Here is a 17,645-nt window from a genome sequence, read left to right on the forward strand (position 1 = left end):
AAGGGGGCACAGCCAACGCGGGCACAGGTTGGGCAGGGGCTCTGCCAGGCCAGGGCAGGGCTGACACCTGCCTTGGTGTTAGGTGGTGGAGAGGTGGTTTCCAGGAAGACAGAGAAATGGTTTTTTTCCCTATTTTCTTCAAAACCCAAAGGACTCCAGGTTTTGTTTTCCCTGTCTCCCCCCTCCTCTGTGCACTGCACCAACTCTCACTTGCTGTATGCCCTGTGTCCCTCTTTTCCTCCCAGTGGACCACAGCTGAAACATTCCTTCATCCTGCTGAGTCCTGACCACTTCATTAACTTACAGCCCACTTCCAGCTTTTCCAAAGGCCAGCTGGGCACAGCTGGGACACAGGAGGATCTGCAGCTTCTGCATGAGTACTCCTGGACTGTCGCTTCTGAAGACCAAGACAGGGATGAAGGAGCACAAGCCTTACACAGCCTTTCCCAGCACTGTCCCCCCAAGCTCCAGAAAGCTGGAGTAGCAGACATGTCCTCTGCTCCCTGCAGAAAACGAGCTGAGGCCCCACATCACACCCAACACCACTTGTGCCTCTCATCCCTTGGGTGCCCTCTCCACCTCCAGCCTCCCATTGCTCCCAGCCCCTCTGGGCCAAGAAACAAGGTGCCCAGGCACACACTGCAGCTTTTTTAGGATGATCCTTCCATCCTGCTGGAACCACCACCCTGCTCCAGCCCTCGTAGAGTTTGTGTCTCCCTCCCATGGGGACAAGTGACACCTCCCTCAGCCACCACTGCTGGCTGTGCTGGATGGTGAGGATGAATGTTTGCATTGGCTTGGGACTTTGGCTCGGGGTTTGTGTATATAAGGCAGAACTGTTTTTTCATTTTTATTTTTTAGGCATCGGTGAAAATAAAAGCCAGCAGGAATCCCAGGTTTGTTGCTCTCTCCTCCCAGCCTGTGGTGCCGCAGCAGGGGACAGATGCCAGCTCTTGGGTCACACCAGTGCTGGTGTCCCCAAGCACAGCTGGCATAGGGAAGAGAAAATAATGGCAAAGAGTGGAGATGGATGTCTCAAGGCAGCAGCAGCCCTGCCCCTTCAGCATGTGCCCATCCCACAGGGGCACTGCTGGTGGTGGCACAGCCACATCCCATCCCTTTGCTCTGAGGGGATGGGCTGTGCTGGGTGACTGCAAAGTGACATCCCTGGGGGCAGCCAAAGAAAGGGTGAGGCTGGGGTTTGGGCTGGCAGAGGCCAAAGAACAAGGCCGGTTGCCCACGGACGTGGCCACCTCCCATTGGCACCTCCTGGCTTCTAATCTCATTTTATGGCTGTTGACGGGCTGAATATCCTCCTTGTCCAAGAAGAGCAAACACAGAATGAGGATGTGAGATAGTGCCTGGGACAGCTGGCATTGGTGCCCAGCACTCTGCTCTCTCCATCCCAGCCTGGTCCTGCAGGGCACTGGGCAAGGGGCTGCTCTTGGGTCCCTGTTCAAAATGTCTCTTCCAGCCCCAAAACATTTCCTGGGAAGAGGTGGAACATTTATGCTGAGGTGTCCTGACAGGGCAGGCAGAGGGACATCTGATGCAGGATAAAGTCCTTGTGGGTGGAGGACATGGAGGAACAGGGACTGGATGAGGTGGCATTGCAGAGAGGGATGGAGTCAAGGGTTTTTTCCTTGATCTTGCAACAGTGGCTGCACCTACTGCTGCACCCTGGTGACCCTGCTCTCCCTGGCACTGTGTCTGGGCTGCCCATGGCATGGAATCACCATCTCATGCATCCCTGCAGGGGGACAGGGGGCATCAGGAGTTAAAAGAGGCTGAGGGAGACAAAGAACTGGTGCCATATGCGAAAAGGGATGGGACTGGATGGGTCACCTGCCCAGTGAGCTGAGGAAACTGAGGTCCCCTTCTGCATGAGCCCCACCCTGGGGCCTGGCTCTTCCACATGCAGCCTCCTCCTCCTTCACTGGACTTTGCCTGCCTGGGACATCCAGTTTTGTCATTGCCACATGGGGATTGGCTGGGGGGTTCCTGCCCTGACAGGGGATGGGATTGTGGTGACCCAGCCCAGGGCATCACCATTGCCTGCAGGGTCTTGCTGAAGGGAGAAGCTTGAAGGGGAACAGAGTCCCGGGGGGGGATGAAATGTGCATCTCCCAGATTAACCTGCTGTGCTGAGGTGCCCATGGGTGGGTCAGGGGCTGGGCTGGAGGGAAGATGCTCCATAGTCTGCCTGGAGAGGCTGCTGGTGCCAGTGACAGGGATGAAATTCCAACTGATACACTAATCTGGCGCCTGCCTGTTTGCACAACAGGGTAAAAGTCCAGCAAGCTGTGGGCTGTGCCCTTGGGTCCCTGGCGTCCGTGTGTGCACAGGGAGCTGGTGCTGGCGGGAAGAGGCAATAAATGCACCCACACACACCCAGCCACCCCTTCCCCCAACACACACACACACGCCCCTTGGCCAGGTGATGAAATGCATCTGCTGTGTCCCCACTCCCGTGTCCTCCCCTGACTTCCTCCAGCCATCATCTGCCTGAGCCCCGCAGGGTCCCCTCCGTGCCAGGAAAGGAGCTGGTGGACCCCATGTTCCCTCCAGCTTTGGGACCTTTGATCCAAGCATCCTGGACACGTGTCACCTTGACAGTTGCACCCTCAGCAGGTGACAGGCACATGATTTTAGCACCTGCAGCAGCAGCTGCCTCCCGAGTTCCACGGCCCCACATGGAGCCTGGTCCTTACTGGGGACAGCCCCACAGCCAGGGGATCCTGGGGACTGTCCCCAACAAACAACAGCAAGCAGTTTCTTCCTGTTCCTTCCCCTGCACTTCCTGCTGTCTCCCACCACCCGTCTGCACCCTTCCATGGAGAAATCTTGAAACCATCATCACCAGAAGAAGGCTCCACACAGCAGGTGGCCCAGCAGCCTCCAGCATGGCACGATGCCTGGTGGTGACTAACCAGGGTGCTGCTGCCACCTTCTGCGTGTCTGGCAGAGCGGATCTGGGCACGGTCCCATCTTTCTGCCTGTCACCTTCTCACCTCTTCCCAGCTGGGACACGAGTGGGCTGCCCCAGCGGGGTGAGCAAGGATGGTCCCCAGCTTCTGTGCTGCCCTCCCTTCTCCCAGCGGGGGCAGCACTGGTGCTGCCTGGCATCCCATCGGGATGGAGACACACGTGCTGGCAAAGGGGTGATCCAGATCACAGAGGCGTGGGAGGCAAACAAAGCACCCTGCCCCAACCAGGAAGGATGGGGCTGGGACAGTGCCTGGCACAGTCCCCTGCCCTGGGCTCAGTGTTCCCCACAAGCATCGCAGTAGGAGAAGAGTGATGGGGTAAGTCCAAGGCAGGTAAAACCTGGATGTGTAAATTCCCAAAGATGTTTTGCTTGAGGAAGCTGTGAATGTGTGAAAAAAGATGTTTTTTGGGTTATAATAGTTTGTTCCTTCCTCCTTTCCCACTGGGAACCCGGGGTAAATGTTAGCCCTGAAAAATCCACTGTGCAAACACTGAGCCACTTCGTCGTGTTGGCTTCTGCAGAAATGGATCTTTATCCTCAGGATCTGTTTCCTTTTGGGAAAAAATTTCAGGAATGCTTGGAGGGCTGCAGGAGCACGGCTGCCATTAAATGTCAGGAGGATCTGCTCTCACATAGGGCAGGCTGGGTCTGCTCAGTCCCAGCTTTGAAATAGTTCTCCATGTCCCCATTGCTGCCTGCTCAGTCCTGAGTCCTGCAGATCTGGGGCAGGTTGGAGCACCATAGGGCATTTGCAAGGAGAAGGGACACACACCCCCAGATGGACTTTTCAGGGAGAAAGCGAAGGACAAGAGGATATTAATAAGGTAAAGAAGCATTAATGTGGGTCCTGAGGAAAACAGCAGCTCTCCTGGTATCACACTGACCTTGGGCATGCTGGGTTTGTTCCCACAGGGGACATTTCCCACCCTGAAGCTACAAGGTCAGCTCTCTGCCACCTCACTGGGGGTTTGTCTGGTCATGACAGGGAAATGCACACATGGCCCTGGGGCTTGGGCAGTTACAATCCCACTTCTGACTCAACAGGGATGCCTGAACTCTTGAGATATGACCTGTGCTCCACGATTTGCTGCTCACCTTGAAGCCTGCCCAAGGATTGCTTTTGCCAGGTCCTTCCCAAAGGGATTGATGGCCACTGAGCATCTCCCTCCCCTGGGCTGGGCACTGGGCTCAGGCAGCACAGGGAGATGTCATTTCTCAACTGCTCAGGCTCCAGCCGTGTCCTGCAGTAGGAAAATCAGCTCAGACCCAGACACAAAGATGCTGGGAGCTTCTGGCATCTGCCCTGGCACCGCTGCCACCCCCCTTTGGTGACCTCCAGGGTGCCCAGCAGCAGGGTGCCTGCAGTCAGCTCCATCCCTAGGGAGACCTGATGCATTCGTGACATGAACAGGGCAGCAGCCGTTCCTCCTTGCTGCCCTGGCAGGGGGGACCGAGGTCCCGGACCCCCCCTCGGCAGGGGTGCCTTTGACAGACAGCCCTTCTCCAGCGTGCCCAGAGCCGCCCCCGCCTCCCTCCCTCCTCAGCGCTCAGCCATCCTCAACTCCAGGCAAACCTTTCCTCCAGCCCTGCTCCCCCCTTCCCCCCCCCCAGCAGGGCAGGGGCACCCCCTCCTTCCCTGGCATCGCTTCGCCCGCTCCCCCCTTTCCCTCCCTCCCTCTCGGCGGAGAAAAAGAGAGGAAAAAAGAGTCGGAGCGGGGAGCGCATAGCAACAGGATTCTGGGATGAAGAAGATTCGGCAGCAGCATCTCCGGGAGGTGAGAGCCGGGCAGCGGGGTCCCCCCCCAAGTCGGGGAGGACAAGGTGTGGCCATCATCTCCCTGCCGTTCCCTGCCCGGGGACACTCAGGGTGCAGCCGGCAGATTTTGCACTGCCGGGAGCAGTCTGCGTGCGTGGGGCAGGAACGGGATGGTGGGGAGAGGGATGGGGGGCATTTTGTAATGATTGCTCCTGCCTGGATGCAATCAGCTGCCTGCTCCCCCCATCTCTCCCTCCCTCCCTCCAGCCGGGGCTGCTGGCGGGGTTCACGGGGGGGTCTGGACGGGCTGTGGGGGGGCACCCGTGGGCAACCTGACCCCCCCCTGTGACTCTGCTGCCACCACCCCCAGGGACTGCCCTGTCTTCGGGGGGTAGGAGATGTTCTCCCCCGCCAGGACAAGCACAGGGAGCTGGGCATTGCCTTTCCCACCTGCAGCTCCAATTGCCCCCTCCCTAGGATTTAAAGGGATCTGGGTGGTGCTTGACCCTGAGCTCTGGAGTCCTTTTTATACCCTGCTAGAAACCCTTTCTAAACCAATCTTTCAGGCTTTCCTATCCTGGGTTCCCTCCTCTGCTGCTCTGCTCTCACCAGGCTCTCTGAGCCCCTGTCCCCCCTGCCTCGGGGACTGAGCCCCTTCTTGTGCCCATCCCATATGGGCACATGGTGGAGTGGGGTGGCATAGGGTGGCATGGGGACACACTGCTGATGCAGCTGGTGTGCCAGCCCTTCCCATCTTATCCCGGTCAGCTCCCCAGGGCTGGGAGCCCCTTCAGCTCTGCCAAACTGTGCCCACTAAACACAGGGCAGGGCAACTCCAGCCTGCATCAGCCTTCACATGAACAAAAACCTGGGAGAGGTTCATCCCTGCCAGGAAATTCTGAGGATAGCAGGACATGACGTAAAAGAGCCAGCAGTGGCCTGGTGGAAACCAGCAGCTGTCTGATGGCCCTGGCAGCCTTAGGACTTCCTACCTTTCTCTGCTGCCATTTGGAAGCATCATCTTGCCCTTCCCTCTCCCCCTTTCCTATGAATTGCTTTTTCAGATGACTTTGTGACTGCAAGACCCATTAAAAGTTGCCTTTGTTCCTACCGAAGGCTTTCTGAGATACTGGAATTCCTCTGCTGTTTAACACTTATTCAGGAATTCCTTCAGTCCCACAGCAGTCAGCTGCAATGGAAAGCAGATGCCCCTGGAGTTATATTCTCCATTCCCAGTGCTGCTCAGGGCCCTGCTGTCTTTCATTACCCAAAGGTACTCTTGCTGAGCTCCAGATGGTGAACCCGGTGCTTGCAGTCACCCATCACCTTGGGACCACCATGCCTGATGCTGGCATTGGGCTTGCCAGGAGGAGTTTGCACAGCTCTGGGTGCAGCACCCACCCCAGGACCCCCACACCCTCCTCTCCCTCTCACTAGGATCTGCTTCCCATTGGTGAGCTGGGGGGTTTTAAGCCTTCTCACCAGACATGTTTTAGACACATGGAAATTCCTTTTTAATAGAGAAGACCTTTCTTGGCCTCTAAGGATTTCAGGTTGAGTTTTGCAGAATAGTATTTCCAGGATGGTTTTTATTTGTTTGATTATTTGCTTGGGGGTTTATTTGGTCGAAATGGACCAAAGCCCATGGGGCGAGCAGTGGGAGCTAGGATTTGGGCTTCTCCTTCCTATACCTGGCAAGGCTGGCAAGCAGCATCCTCCTGACTGAGCTGCTGCCCTTCCCTGCCTGCCACACACTGCCTCAAACCTTCCCCAGGTGCTTCAGATGAGAGACCATAAGCATTTGCAGCTTTGTGTGCTCCTTGCACTCAGGACATCGCTGTAATGAGTTTGCTTCAGCCTCAGCAATTTCCCAGCTCCCCTGTGCAGGCTCCAGCATCGCTTGCTCCCTCTCCTGGCATGTGCTGGGGGAACCCGGGTTAAGCACAGCCTTTCGAGGGGCTTTATTTACTTCATTTTCGATGCGATATTACATTTGAATTAATTTTTATGCTGGTTTGCTGCTTTTTTTTTTTTTTTTTTTTTTTTTTTTTTTTTTTTTTTTTTCTCTCGAGGAGATTAACGAGCAGTTTGAGGTAATCTGGAGTGACTCAGACTTTGCAGACACGCTGTGCTCACACACGGCTCAGATCCACAGGGGAGAAATCTGGCATGGAGTGGCATTTCTCCCAATCAAAGCCTGTTATCCACGCACAAAACGCTGGCAAAATAACCTCACAAGGCCACTTTGAGTGGAGAGAAAATACGGCAAAAAAAAAAAAACTTTAATCTAGTTGGCTTTTTATGGATGCAGATGAGTTTTTTACTGGTTTAAGTAAATTGGTTTACCAAAAATAATTAGCATAGGGCAATTTCCTTGGCAGAGACTGAAGTACTTTTTTTTTTTCTGGTTGACCTTGGCTTTGCTGACTTCTTTGGGAGCATCTTCTGGTGAATAATGGAAAGTGATGCTGTGTTCAAAGAGGATGTTGTTGCCAAGGGAGCTGTTAGTCCCTGTCTGTTTATGACTGTGAGAGAGGAGCCTGGGTTGAAAGATGGCAGATGATGGTGGAAAGCACTGAAGCAATATCGTAGCACTAGAGCACTTCAGCTGCTGCTGCAAAAGAAAACTCCCATTATGACAAAGGCTGAAAGGGAGCATTAATCCTAAAAAAAATAAAAGGGCTGGAATCGAGCTGGCATGTGAGATTTCCAGCAGCCTGAAGCAAAGAGGTGTGCATCTCACTGCTCTTTGCCACAAAAATAGGTTAGAATCTTTAAATGCTGCATTTTTTAGTTCATTTTAAGTCAGGAAAATAGAGCAGGTTTTCTGTGATTTTTTGGGAATGCAATTCTTTGGGGCACTTTTGGGTATCTGTTATGGAGCAGCCTCTGTGTGGGTTTTCCAGCAGCATCCCTTGCCTGCACCTTGTGTCACCCTGACCACAATGTCACCATCCTTGGGTACTATCTGACTCCTGAGCAGTCTCTGCTTTCTGTCCTGGAGTCCCAAATTTAAACTGCAGAGCTCCAGCTAAAGATACTGATAAGGCAAAGAGCCATCACCAAGGCAGGGGTGACAAACTACACCCCATGGCTTTTGGAGAACGTGACTGAGGTGGGCACTGGGCCAGGTACTGTTTGGAAAAAGCCTGGATTTCCTTTCTTCTCTTTTTGTTGCTTCTGTGTCCACATGATTTCCATGTTACATCTGATGGGTGTGCACCTGCACTTTATCAGATCACACAGCTCCACTGGTGCCTTCTTGCAGCTGTTTAGGATTCAGGCAGAGGTGCAGCAATTAGCTGGGAAGCTTTAATAACCTCCCAGCTCCACTACTTGCTGTTTTTTCATGGTGCAAACCTGGAAAGTGAGAGCTTGCCAGACAGTGTGATGGATTGGGAACTATTTTTGGGGGAAGACTGAATTGTGATGGGTCCAAAGCTCCTGTCTCCACCTGGCAGGGACCTTTGTGAATACAGGTTGTAGCAGGTGAATAAAGGTTGGGGATGGCTGTTGTAGAGCAGTCTGTCCATCACCCACAAACCCAGGTTGCTGTGGGCCATGCCTGCTGTTTGTGCTGGGTTAATTAGCAGGCACGACCATGGTTTGGAGAAGTTGCTGAGCTGGGGAGCTGTGCTGAAGAGCTGCAGGAGGGCTGCCAGGTAGCAACGGTTTTATAGCAACAGGGTTATATTTGGGTCACATATTGACTTTTCAGCTTGTGTTTTTGATGCTTTTTCTTCTGACCCTCAACTTGTGATGTTGGCATCCACCAGGGATGGGCTTTAAGTGGTGGATTTTAGCTTAACACCTTTGCTGGGGCTGTTTGTTTCAGGTTGACTCTAGGAATGGTTTGTCACAGCTGGTCCCATCCCTTGAGGGGTCTGCATGCAGGGTGGGGATGGGTCAGCTTCTGCCCTCAGTGCCTTTGGGGACAGCTTACTGGCAGTATTGGGGTGCTGGCAGGTGGAGGAGTGGGGTGCACCCTGCTAATGGTGGGAGCTGCAGCCACGTCTGCCCATCTCCCTGTCTCCATGGGAACCAGCAGCAGGAGCGTCCTTCATCCTGGCCGGAGTGGAGGAGGAGAGGAGGTGGCTGCCACCTCCCCTGGGCTCTGTTAGCCATCCAGCTCTGGTCTCCTGGGGACAGGGTCTGCTGCAGGCTCTGAGCACACTGTTAACCCCCTCTCTGATGAAGAGCTGCCTGTGCCTCTCTGATCCAGGGCAGATTAGGGAAGCTGGAAGGAGCTGTCTCAGCAGGGACAACTGGGTGTGAGATGCTACCTCCCCACTAGTGTAGGCTTCTGGTAGTTGGAAAAGTGTGAAAAACACATGGAGTATTTAATGGCAGTGAAGTGCCCAGCATGGTGGCACATGGGGCTGGGGTGTTGCACTCCCTTGCACACCAGTGGTGGTTCTTCCCCTGCTCTCTTCATGTCCATGCTCTGCAGGAGATCAGGAAATTTATATCAGTCCCTTGAAAGGATTTCTTGAGAAACTGGGGTGTGAAAATGTGTCTTACCTTCCCACCCAGAGCGAACCAGGGCTGTCCTGCCTTTTCCCAGGGAGCTCTGGCCATTTGGAATTTTATCTCTCCCCTTCCCTTGCTTTGCAGCAGAGTAGGTTGTCCACTGGGGTGGTGCACAAAGAGTGGCTGGGACCAGGTGTCCCCAAAGGATGAGTGTCAGAGCTGTGATTTATGGTCACAAATTTACACCTGATCTCCCATGGTCCATCCCTCCTCCTGCTCTTTATCCCCTGTTTTAACTCCCTCTTGGGCCCTCCCTCTCCCATGCCCTGCTCTCTTGCTCAGCCCGTGACTCCAGAGCTCCTGGTGAGCCCCAGCAGCCAGGAAGGGGACGTGGGCTCCGAGTGCCCAGAAGACAGAGGGAACTGGACAGGGCGGCTGGATTTCCTCCTCTCCTGCATCGGATACTGTGTGGGCCTTGGAAACGTCTGGAGGTTCCCCTACAGGGCTTACACCAATGGAGGAGGTACTCAGGAATCCTCTAGAATGACCACATCTGCCCCTCACTGAACTGGGTTGGTGGGATGTGCTTCTGAAGAGAAATCCCTTCCCCTTCTTGGAGCTGGAAAGAAGCATTTATTTTTGTGGGGTGAAGCCTCCTCCTGCCCCCATGCTTTCTATAGGGCATGGAGAATTGGGGGTGGGGAGGAAGCACAGAACTGGGTGAACCACTGCCCCTTGCTCCTGCATGAGTGGTGAGCTGCTGCCCCTTGCTGTCCTCCAGATTTTTGTGTAGAACCCTCAGGGCTACAGATGTTGAATGCACTTTATTCCTTGTCATAGTTGGGCTTTAGGTGTTTGTTCTGTGTTATATTCAGGATTTTTTTTTTTGCTTGCTTCTTGCAGGAGCTTTCTTGGTTCCTTATTTCATCATGCTGGCCATCTGTGGGATCCCCATCTTCTTCATGGAGCTGTCTCTTGGCCAGTTCTCCAGCCTGGGGCCACTTGCTGTCTGGAAGATAAGCCCTCTCTTTAAAGGTGCGTGAGTGAAGTCCAGAGCTTCTGTAGGGCCTCTGGAAGAAGTGTTTTGTGAGGACACAGGCCAGCAGCAGTGTCCTGTGATGCTTAAAGCTCCTGTCAGAACCAAAGGTTAAATCCTAGGGAGCAGGTTGGACTTCTGGGTCCACTCTTTTAGTAGCTGCAAGATGTGTATGAGCTCTGTCAGTCTTTGAAGGGTCTGGGTGTCAGGACCAGCTCTAGAAACTGTATGAAAAGTATTAAGCCAGCTAGTGTACAAAATGCAGAACCAAAGCTGCGCAATGACTGTTAAAGACAAAAGTAAGAATAAAGCATTAAAAAAACGAAATGATAAAGTCAAATACTTCTAGTCTCAATATTAAGTTGGAGTAAAATCATCTCTGTGATGCAATAGATCATCAGTCCAGAGAAGACATGTCTGGAGAGTGCAATGGCAGTAAGAGGCTTCCCCCTGAGGTGAACCTCTGACTGGTTAAACACGTGGCTGCTGAGACCCAGTGCCTAACCCTGGTTTTGGCTGGTTCCTCTCTGGAGAGATGGCTCATTCCTTCTTTACCCTCTCCTTCCTCCAGGCGTTGGCATGGGCACGATCCTCATCGTCTCCCTGGTGGCCATTTACTACAATATGATCATTGCTTATGTTCTCTTCTACCTCTTTGCATCTCTCACAAGCGACTTGCCCTGGCAGCACTGTGGCAACTGGTGGAACACTGACCTGTGCCTGGACCACCACCTCATCAAGGCGGGGAACAACACCTTCCCCGTCAACATCACCAACACCGTCAGCCCCAGTGAGGAGTACTGGAGGTAAAGAGGTCTGAGCAGGCTCTGGGGACATGGTTGGCACCCAACCAGGGAGAGGATGGGGATGGGATGAAGGGGGAAGGTCTGTGACTCACAGGCACTGTGGGTGGGCTCTTGTGGTCAGCTGTGGGTGATATCTCAGTTTAGCCATTGGGATCAACGTTGCTAGGATGTGGGAAGTGATCTGGAGATATCTTAGGATGAAATGCAGTCCCATGCCTGGAAGCTGCTGGGAATTTTCTCTCAAGATGCAGCCATCCCCTCTGGGGTCTCAGTGCCTGCTGGAGAAATCACACCAACTGCTCCCCTTGCCCTGGCAAATACCCACCAGCCCCTCGCTGCTCTCTCATTGCTGGGATTTTTGTCAAGGTTGGGTTTTGCTGGGGCTCAGGGTTTCTATCTATAAGAAGATGGGGGATCCCTGTGGCTACTCACTGGTGTTTCTCCTCTCTCCCCAGCCGGTACGTCCTGCACATCCAAGGGAGCTCTGGGATCGGGGATCCTGGGATGATCCGCTGGAACTTGTGTCTGTGCTTGCTCCTCTCTTGGACTATTGTCTATCTGTGCATCCTGAAGGGAGTCAAATCCTCAGGCAAGGTAAAGGCTGGGCCCACTCTTTTGGTTGCCTGTGGTTCTCTGCACATCTGGTACACTGAGACCCACAGACAGCACCAGCTGGACATGAGCCATGCCAGGGGGGGGTTGCACACCTGGACACTGACTGGGTTGGCACCATGGTCCCCTTGCATACCAAGGACCCCTCAGTTCTGCAGGGAGATGCCAGATGATGCAGTGTCCCATCCCATGGACAGGGCTGGGGTGGAATATTCCTTCTGTGCTCCCTTTCCCGGCTCTCCCAGCTGGTTCTACTCTCCCACAGGTCGTGTACTTCACTGCCACCTTCCCATACCTCATCCTGGTGATGCTGCTCATTCGTGGGGTGACTTTGGAGGGGGCCTGGAAGGGGATCCAGTTTTACCTCACACCCCAGTTTGATCACTTGTTGTCTTCCAAGGTGAGCAGGATCTCATTCCACTTGTTCAAGACAAAAAAAAAATGAACCTTCTGCATCCACCCCCAGCATGCAGCAGAGGTGGTTCCCCGGGTGGTTCCCAGACCTTTTCTGGCCACTCACTGACTCAGAGTCCTCCCAGATCACAAGTATTTGCCTTTCAGCAATCTGTCTTTGCTCGACACCTTGTCCACACTGCTCTTCCCAGCTGTCCGAGTCCCATACCTGTTTCTGTCTGGTTGTGCAGGTGATGGTGTGCTCACCACATCCCCTGGGTACCAGGACCGTGGGCAGAATTGGCCCAGCCCCTGTGACAGGCTGGGGGTGGTGTTGGGTGTCTGTGGTGGATCTGCCTGCTCTGGATTTTTGGTGTTTTGAGAGAGGAGGTTCCTTGGGGCAGCAGTGCTGGTAGCAGAGAGCACCCAGTTTTACAAGGGTGTTTAATGCCTTGCTGGGCTGGCTCTAAAATGCTCTTATTAGCCCTTCCCTACCCAGATGATCCACCAAACATGGTGAGGTTGTGGGCAAGGAAAGGTAAAGACCCCAATGGCTTTGGATGCCTGGAGAAGACATGCTGGGGGCTCTGGAGAAGTGTATTTCCAACTTCACGTTCCTCTGGAGGAAGTTTCCAAACCCCTGCTCTCCTCAGACCTGTTTCCTTCCCCCAGGTGTGGATTGAGGCAGCCCTGCAGATTTTCTACTCCCTTGGGGTAGGCTTTGGGGGCCTCCTCACCTTTGCCTCGTACAACACCTTCCATCAGAATATCTACAGGTGGGAGCCAGTCGCTGTTTTGTGAACATCACGGGCTAAGGGGGGGCCATGAAAAGCTCAGCTGGTGGGTTCAAGGCTGGCAGAAGCACAGGATGCAGCTGGTCACCCTGTGCTGCTCCTTGCCCAAGCACCTTACAGGTACCTGGCCATGTGCATGGGCTCAAGCAAGACAGAAGGATTTGTGGCAAAAAATTCTCCTATGCATCAAGACACTGTGCCTAACACAGAAATTTTGGGCCGCAGGATGCAGGCTGAAGGATGAGGGTATTTGAGGATGGTTTTGTGTGTTTGTCCCATCCTGAGCATGAGCTGCAGGTCACCAGCAGAGAGAGGAGTCTGGGTATGGGACATTTGGGCTGATCCCTTTGACTGGGGAAAGGAAGCTTGGGAGGAACCCCAAAATAACCCATGCCATGAGATAAGTGCTCCTTTTGCACACAGAAAGTACATACCTAGAGATGTCCTGGAGGAAAACTGCTCTGGGTCACTTTACTGTGGCACCCAGGGCTGGCAAGGCCACTGTGCACTGGTGTGAGCTGGGAAGGAGTGGGCAAGTTCAGAGAGTCTTTTCTCTTCTCCACAGGGACACCTTCATAGTGACCCTGGGCAACGCCATCACCAGCATCCTGGCAGGATTTGCAATCTTCTCTGTTTTGGGATACATGTCCCAGGAGCTCGGGGTACCTGTTAACCAGGTGGCAAAAGCAGGTGAGGCCAAACAAAGACCTTTTCTCCTTCACTCTCTGCCCCAGGTGTGCTGTGGAGCATCTCTTCCAGAAGGAAGACTTCCAGGGGTGTCAGTATCAGGGCTGAAGGGGGGAGGGAAGGGGGGGGATATTCTCCTGCCATTCAGACTTTGAACAGCACCGAGTGATATCAAATAAAGGTCTGAGCAAGGAGCAGGCTGGTTCTCCTGAACCTCTCCACCCTCCTGACCATCTTGCAAGAGCCCAAACAGGTCCCTGCTGTGATGCCACTCCACCCACCCCTCCGTGGCCAGCACTGTCACCTCCTTTTCACCCTGCTGTCCTTTGCCTCCCCTAGGCCCTGGCCTGGCTTTTGTGGTGTACCCCCAGGCCATGACAATGCTCCCCCTTTCTCCATTCTGGTCTTTCCTGTTCTTCTTCATGCTGTTAACCCTGGGACTGGACAGCCAGGTAAGGACAGAGCCCACCAAGCTCACCACGGTGCCCAGGCAGCCTGGGGGGCTCAGGGGACCCTTTTCTCCTTTGGGTGCAGTTTGCCTTCATGGAGACCATCGTCACAGCAGTGACAGATGAATTTCCCTACTACCTGAGGCCAAAGAAAGCTTCTTTCTCAGCTGTCATCTGCATTGCCCTCTTCTTGATGGGGCTCATCCTCACCACAGAGGTAAGAGTGTGGGGCTGGATGTGTCACGGGCACCAACCGGGGCCTCATTTTAGGGAGTGCTTAGGGCAGGGGTCAAGTTTGCAGGGACGTGTGTGTGTTCACATCAGTTAATGAAGTGGAAGAGAGATGATGGGTGAGCCTGGGCTTCCTGGAGTTGGGATGGAGGGATAAGGGAAGTGACACAGCATTATTCCTGTCCCTGCACCAACCCCAGAAGGCGAGTGACGTCTCCCCAGGGTACCTGACCTTTGTTTTCCCCAGTGCCCACAAAGAGGCTAAGAGGATGTGTCCTCAGGACATGGGAGGACATGGGTTGGGGTTCATTGTGGTGATGGTCCTGGAGATGCTGGCCACTGTACTTTGCCTCCACAGGGTGGGATGTACTGGCTGGTCCTACTGGATGACTACTGTGCTGGCTTTGGTCTCATGGTGGTGGTGATCACCACCTGCCTCGTGGTGACACGTGTCTATGGTAAGGGACACAGGGAAGGGCAGGATGTCAGTATGAGAGGGGTTTAGAGGGTAGGGGAGCCAACAGCCTCACAACATAGCATGAAACACCTCTGCTTCAACCACTTGTTTCTTCTTGGCCATCACTTGGCCATCAGGCCACCCCCCCAAAGATACTTGGAGTGTTGAGCCTGGTCCCTCAGACAGCACCTTCCTCCATCTTCCAGCTAGGAGGGGGGAGACTTTGCTGTAGAAGGTGCAAACCACTGCTTTTGGTGGGTTCAGAGCAGCCTGTTACAGGCACCTGGCTCTGGGGAGAAGTGATCACAGCTTCTGAGTCCCACTCCTTCATTCCTTTCAGGCATGAAAAGATTCTGCCGAGATGTCCACATGATGTTGGGCTTCCAACCAGGGTTCTACTTCAGAGCCTGCTGGATGGTCCTGTCTCCTGCCACGATGATGGTAACTGCTCCACATGAGATGCTGGGGAGCTGCAGTGGTGCCAACATCCCTGGGTGCCCTTCCTTGCAATGAGTCACTCTGCTGGCATAACCCCAGGGACCATTTTTATTTTGCTGGGAGTTCTCCATCATCTCCAGGCCTTTTTTTTTTTGGAGCATGATACCTTCAGAAGGCTCCAGACTGTTCTCACTTTCTTCCCATCCTGCAGGCTCTGCTGGTGTACAACATTGTCAAGTACCAGCCCTCTGAGTACGGCAGCTACCGCTTCCCCACCTGGGCTGAGGTCTTGGGCATCCTCATGGGAGTCCTCTCCTGCCTGATGATTCCTGTGGGCATGGTGGTGGCTGTGCTCCAAGAAGAAGGGACGCTGTGGGAGGTAGGAGCTTTTTGGGCCTGGCATTGCTGGGGAGCACCCCAAGTGTGTGTGAGTGTGGGTGACCATGAACCCCTGCTGAGCCTTTTGCTTCTGCAATTTCTGGATTCTCTTTCCTGGATTTGTGTCCCCATCCCTTCTTGCTGCCCACATGGTGTGAGGGATGTGTGTCCCGGGGCATCTCCATCCAAGCAGGTGCTGAATCACTCTGCTTCCCAAGGGCATCCCACCCCTCTCACTTCCCAAAAACCTCCAGGACAAGCTTTGGGCACCATCCCATCCACAGGGGGAGCTTTTCCAGTCCCTGGGGCTGTCCTCTGAGAGCAGGGGGTGAGCTGTTGGGGGAGGGGGGTTTCAGGTGCAGGGTGCCCGTGCTTCCTCTGCCTGTCTCCCGGCAGCGAGTCCAGCAAGCCAGCCGGCCCGCCATGGACTGGGGCCCCTCCATGGAGGAGAACCGGACCGGGATGTACGTGGCAAGCCTGGCAGGCAGCCAGTCCCCCAAGCCACTGATGGTCCACATGAGGAAATACGGGGGCATCACCAGCTTTGAGAACACAGCCATCGAGGTGGACCGGGAGATAGAGGAGGAAGAGTCCATGATGTGAGGGGACCCGGTGCCCCGCGGGCTGTGGGAGGGGCTCACACACACACTCACACACACACACACACTCACTCACACACACACACACTCACTCACACACACACACACACCACCCCCTACTTTGCACAGACTGCACTGCAGCACTTCAGGATGGCTTGGGGTGGGTTTTTGCCAGCCTCCTCACCACCCTCCTGGCCCCCACCAAGACGGAGCTGCTGCCTGTCCCGGTGCTCCCGCCGTGTTCCTGTTCAGTGTGACAAGCTGTGTGACAAGTCTGTGTGTGTATGACAAGTGTCTGGTGCAAGTGTCCAGGTTGTCCAAATCCCACCCTTGGCCCCAGCCCTGCCCTCCCCACACAGGGATGCTGAGGCTGCTGGGATATTTCAGGCTGTTGAAATGCTCAGGCTGCAAGAGATGGGGAGAAGGGGAAGGTCTTCAGTGTTAGTCTGTTCTCTGCTCGTGTTTGTTTAACTCCAGTAATCCACAAACATGTGTGAGAAAGGGCTGTAATATCCTCCATCCCCCAAGGACAGAGCGTGCTGGTGGGCTCTGCTCATGCAGAGGTGCTCCAGCTAAACCAGCACACAGCAGTGTCCTGATAAAGCAACCTGACCTAATAAGGCAGAGAGAGGAAAACAATTAGAAGATGAAAAAAAAAAAAAAAAAGAAAGAAAAAAAAAAAAGCTTTACAAACAAACCAGCTCGGGCCTTTCCAAGGTTGTAGATCCCCCAGGGACCTCAGTGGGTGACTGCAGCTCTTCCCTGTGGTGCCTGGAAGGGCTGGGGCAAGATGAAGGAAGGGGTGAGGCTGGATGACCTCTTCTCCATGTGTGCAGGAGCTTAGGGACAGGTCTCAGCTGGACCCCAATGCCACAGAAGACCTGGGTACATCCCCCAGGGGAATCTGATGGCTGTCCCTGGCCCTGGGTGCTGCTTTTCCCTGGGAAAGGTGAAGGGCTGGGTTTCAAAGCCTGCGTCTGATTTTGTGGTAGCTCAGCCTGGGGTCTGTGTCCCAGACACCCCATCTCCTGCCCATGCTGCTGGTTGGGGGGAAGGTGGGCAGTGAGCTGCTGGATGGGGCTGTTTGGACTCAATGCTGCCAGTCCCCATCACTTTGGTGTTGTGTGCACCTTTTCCCATGTACTTGTCATTAAAAAGCAGTGTGTGACACAGTCTCTGTGTGGGTTATTAGGGGTGGTTCTCAGCATGCGAGAAGAGCATGTCTAGGGGGGCTTTTCAGGTAGAAGCCAAAACCCCAGGACAAGCTGAAAAATCAGAGTTTGTGTCTGTATTATGTGTGTGGCCAGAGTGTGCTGGGCTATTAACTCCATCGGCCACACAGACCTGTGGGGGCATCTCTGTGAGCTGAGCTTCCAGGGTGAATCCTGGCACAAGGCTGTGGATTTCCTTAACAACCCTTCCCTGTGGTGGAGGATATTTAATTATTGCCTTTGCCACTCTGAGAGCATAGAACCAGCTCCAACACCTTCTCCTCCTGCCTGCCCACCTCTCCATGCTTGGGGATGCTGAGCTCTCTCCCTGGCCAGCTC

The 17,645-nt window shown here is 54.2% G+C and overlaps 1 protein-coding gene across 2 annotated transcripts; it reads left to right on the forward strand.

Annotated features, from left to right (window-relative positions):
- Positions 1 to 4,531: 4,531 nt before the first annotated feature.
- On the forward strand, positions 4,532 to 17,263 carry SLC6A7 (solute carrier family 6 member 7). 2 transcript variants are annotated; one of them, XM_071758618.1, is made up of 14 exons: positions 4,532 to 4,764; positions 9,558 to 9,738; positions 10,119 to 10,250; positions 10,823 to 11,057; positions 11,513 to 11,651; positions 11,935 to 12,069; positions 12,735 to 12,838; positions 13,422 to 13,546; positions 13,883 to 13,995; positions 14,078 to 14,209; positions 14,582 to 14,681; positions 15,021 to 15,121; positions 15,330 to 15,497; positions 15,893 to 17,263. In XM_071758618.1, the coding sequence occupies exons 1-14, from the start codon at positions 4,732 to 4,734 to the stop codon at positions 16,097 to 16,099; spliced, it is 1,905 nt and encodes a 634-aa protein (XP_071614719.1). In that variant the 5' UTR covers positions 4,532 to 4,731; the 3' UTR covers positions 16,100 to 17,263. The 2 variants fall into 2 exon arrangements, with proteins under 2 accessions (XP_071614719.1, XP_071614718.1); XM_071758617.1 differs by lacking the exon at positions 4,532 to 4,764 and having other exon boundaries at positions 9,362 to 9,738; positions 15,893 to 16,176.
- The last annotated feature ends 382 nt before the right edge of the window (positions 17,264 to 17,645 follow it).

This window comes from Heliangelus exortis, chromosome 15 (genome assembly GCF_036169615.1).
Source record: "Heliangelus exortis chromosome 15, bHelExo1.hap1, whole genome shotgun sequence".
NCBI lineage: Eukaryota > Metazoa > Chordata > Aves > Apodiformes > Trochilidae > Heliangelus > Heliangelus exortis.

Coding starts and splice junctions, on each gene's coding strand:
- SLC6A7 (XM_071758617.1), top strand. CDS start 9,444: ATGGTCACAAATTTACACCTGATCTCCCATGGTCCATCCCTCCTCCTG. Junction 13,547..13,882: donor TAACCAGGTGGCAAAAGCAG/GTGAGGCCAAAC, acceptor TGCCTCCCCTAG/GCCCTGGCCTGGCTTTTGTG. Junction 15,498..15,892: donor AAGAAGGGACGCTGTGGGAG/GTAGGAGCTTTT, acceptor GTCTCCCGGCAG/CGAGTCCAGCAAGCCAGCCG.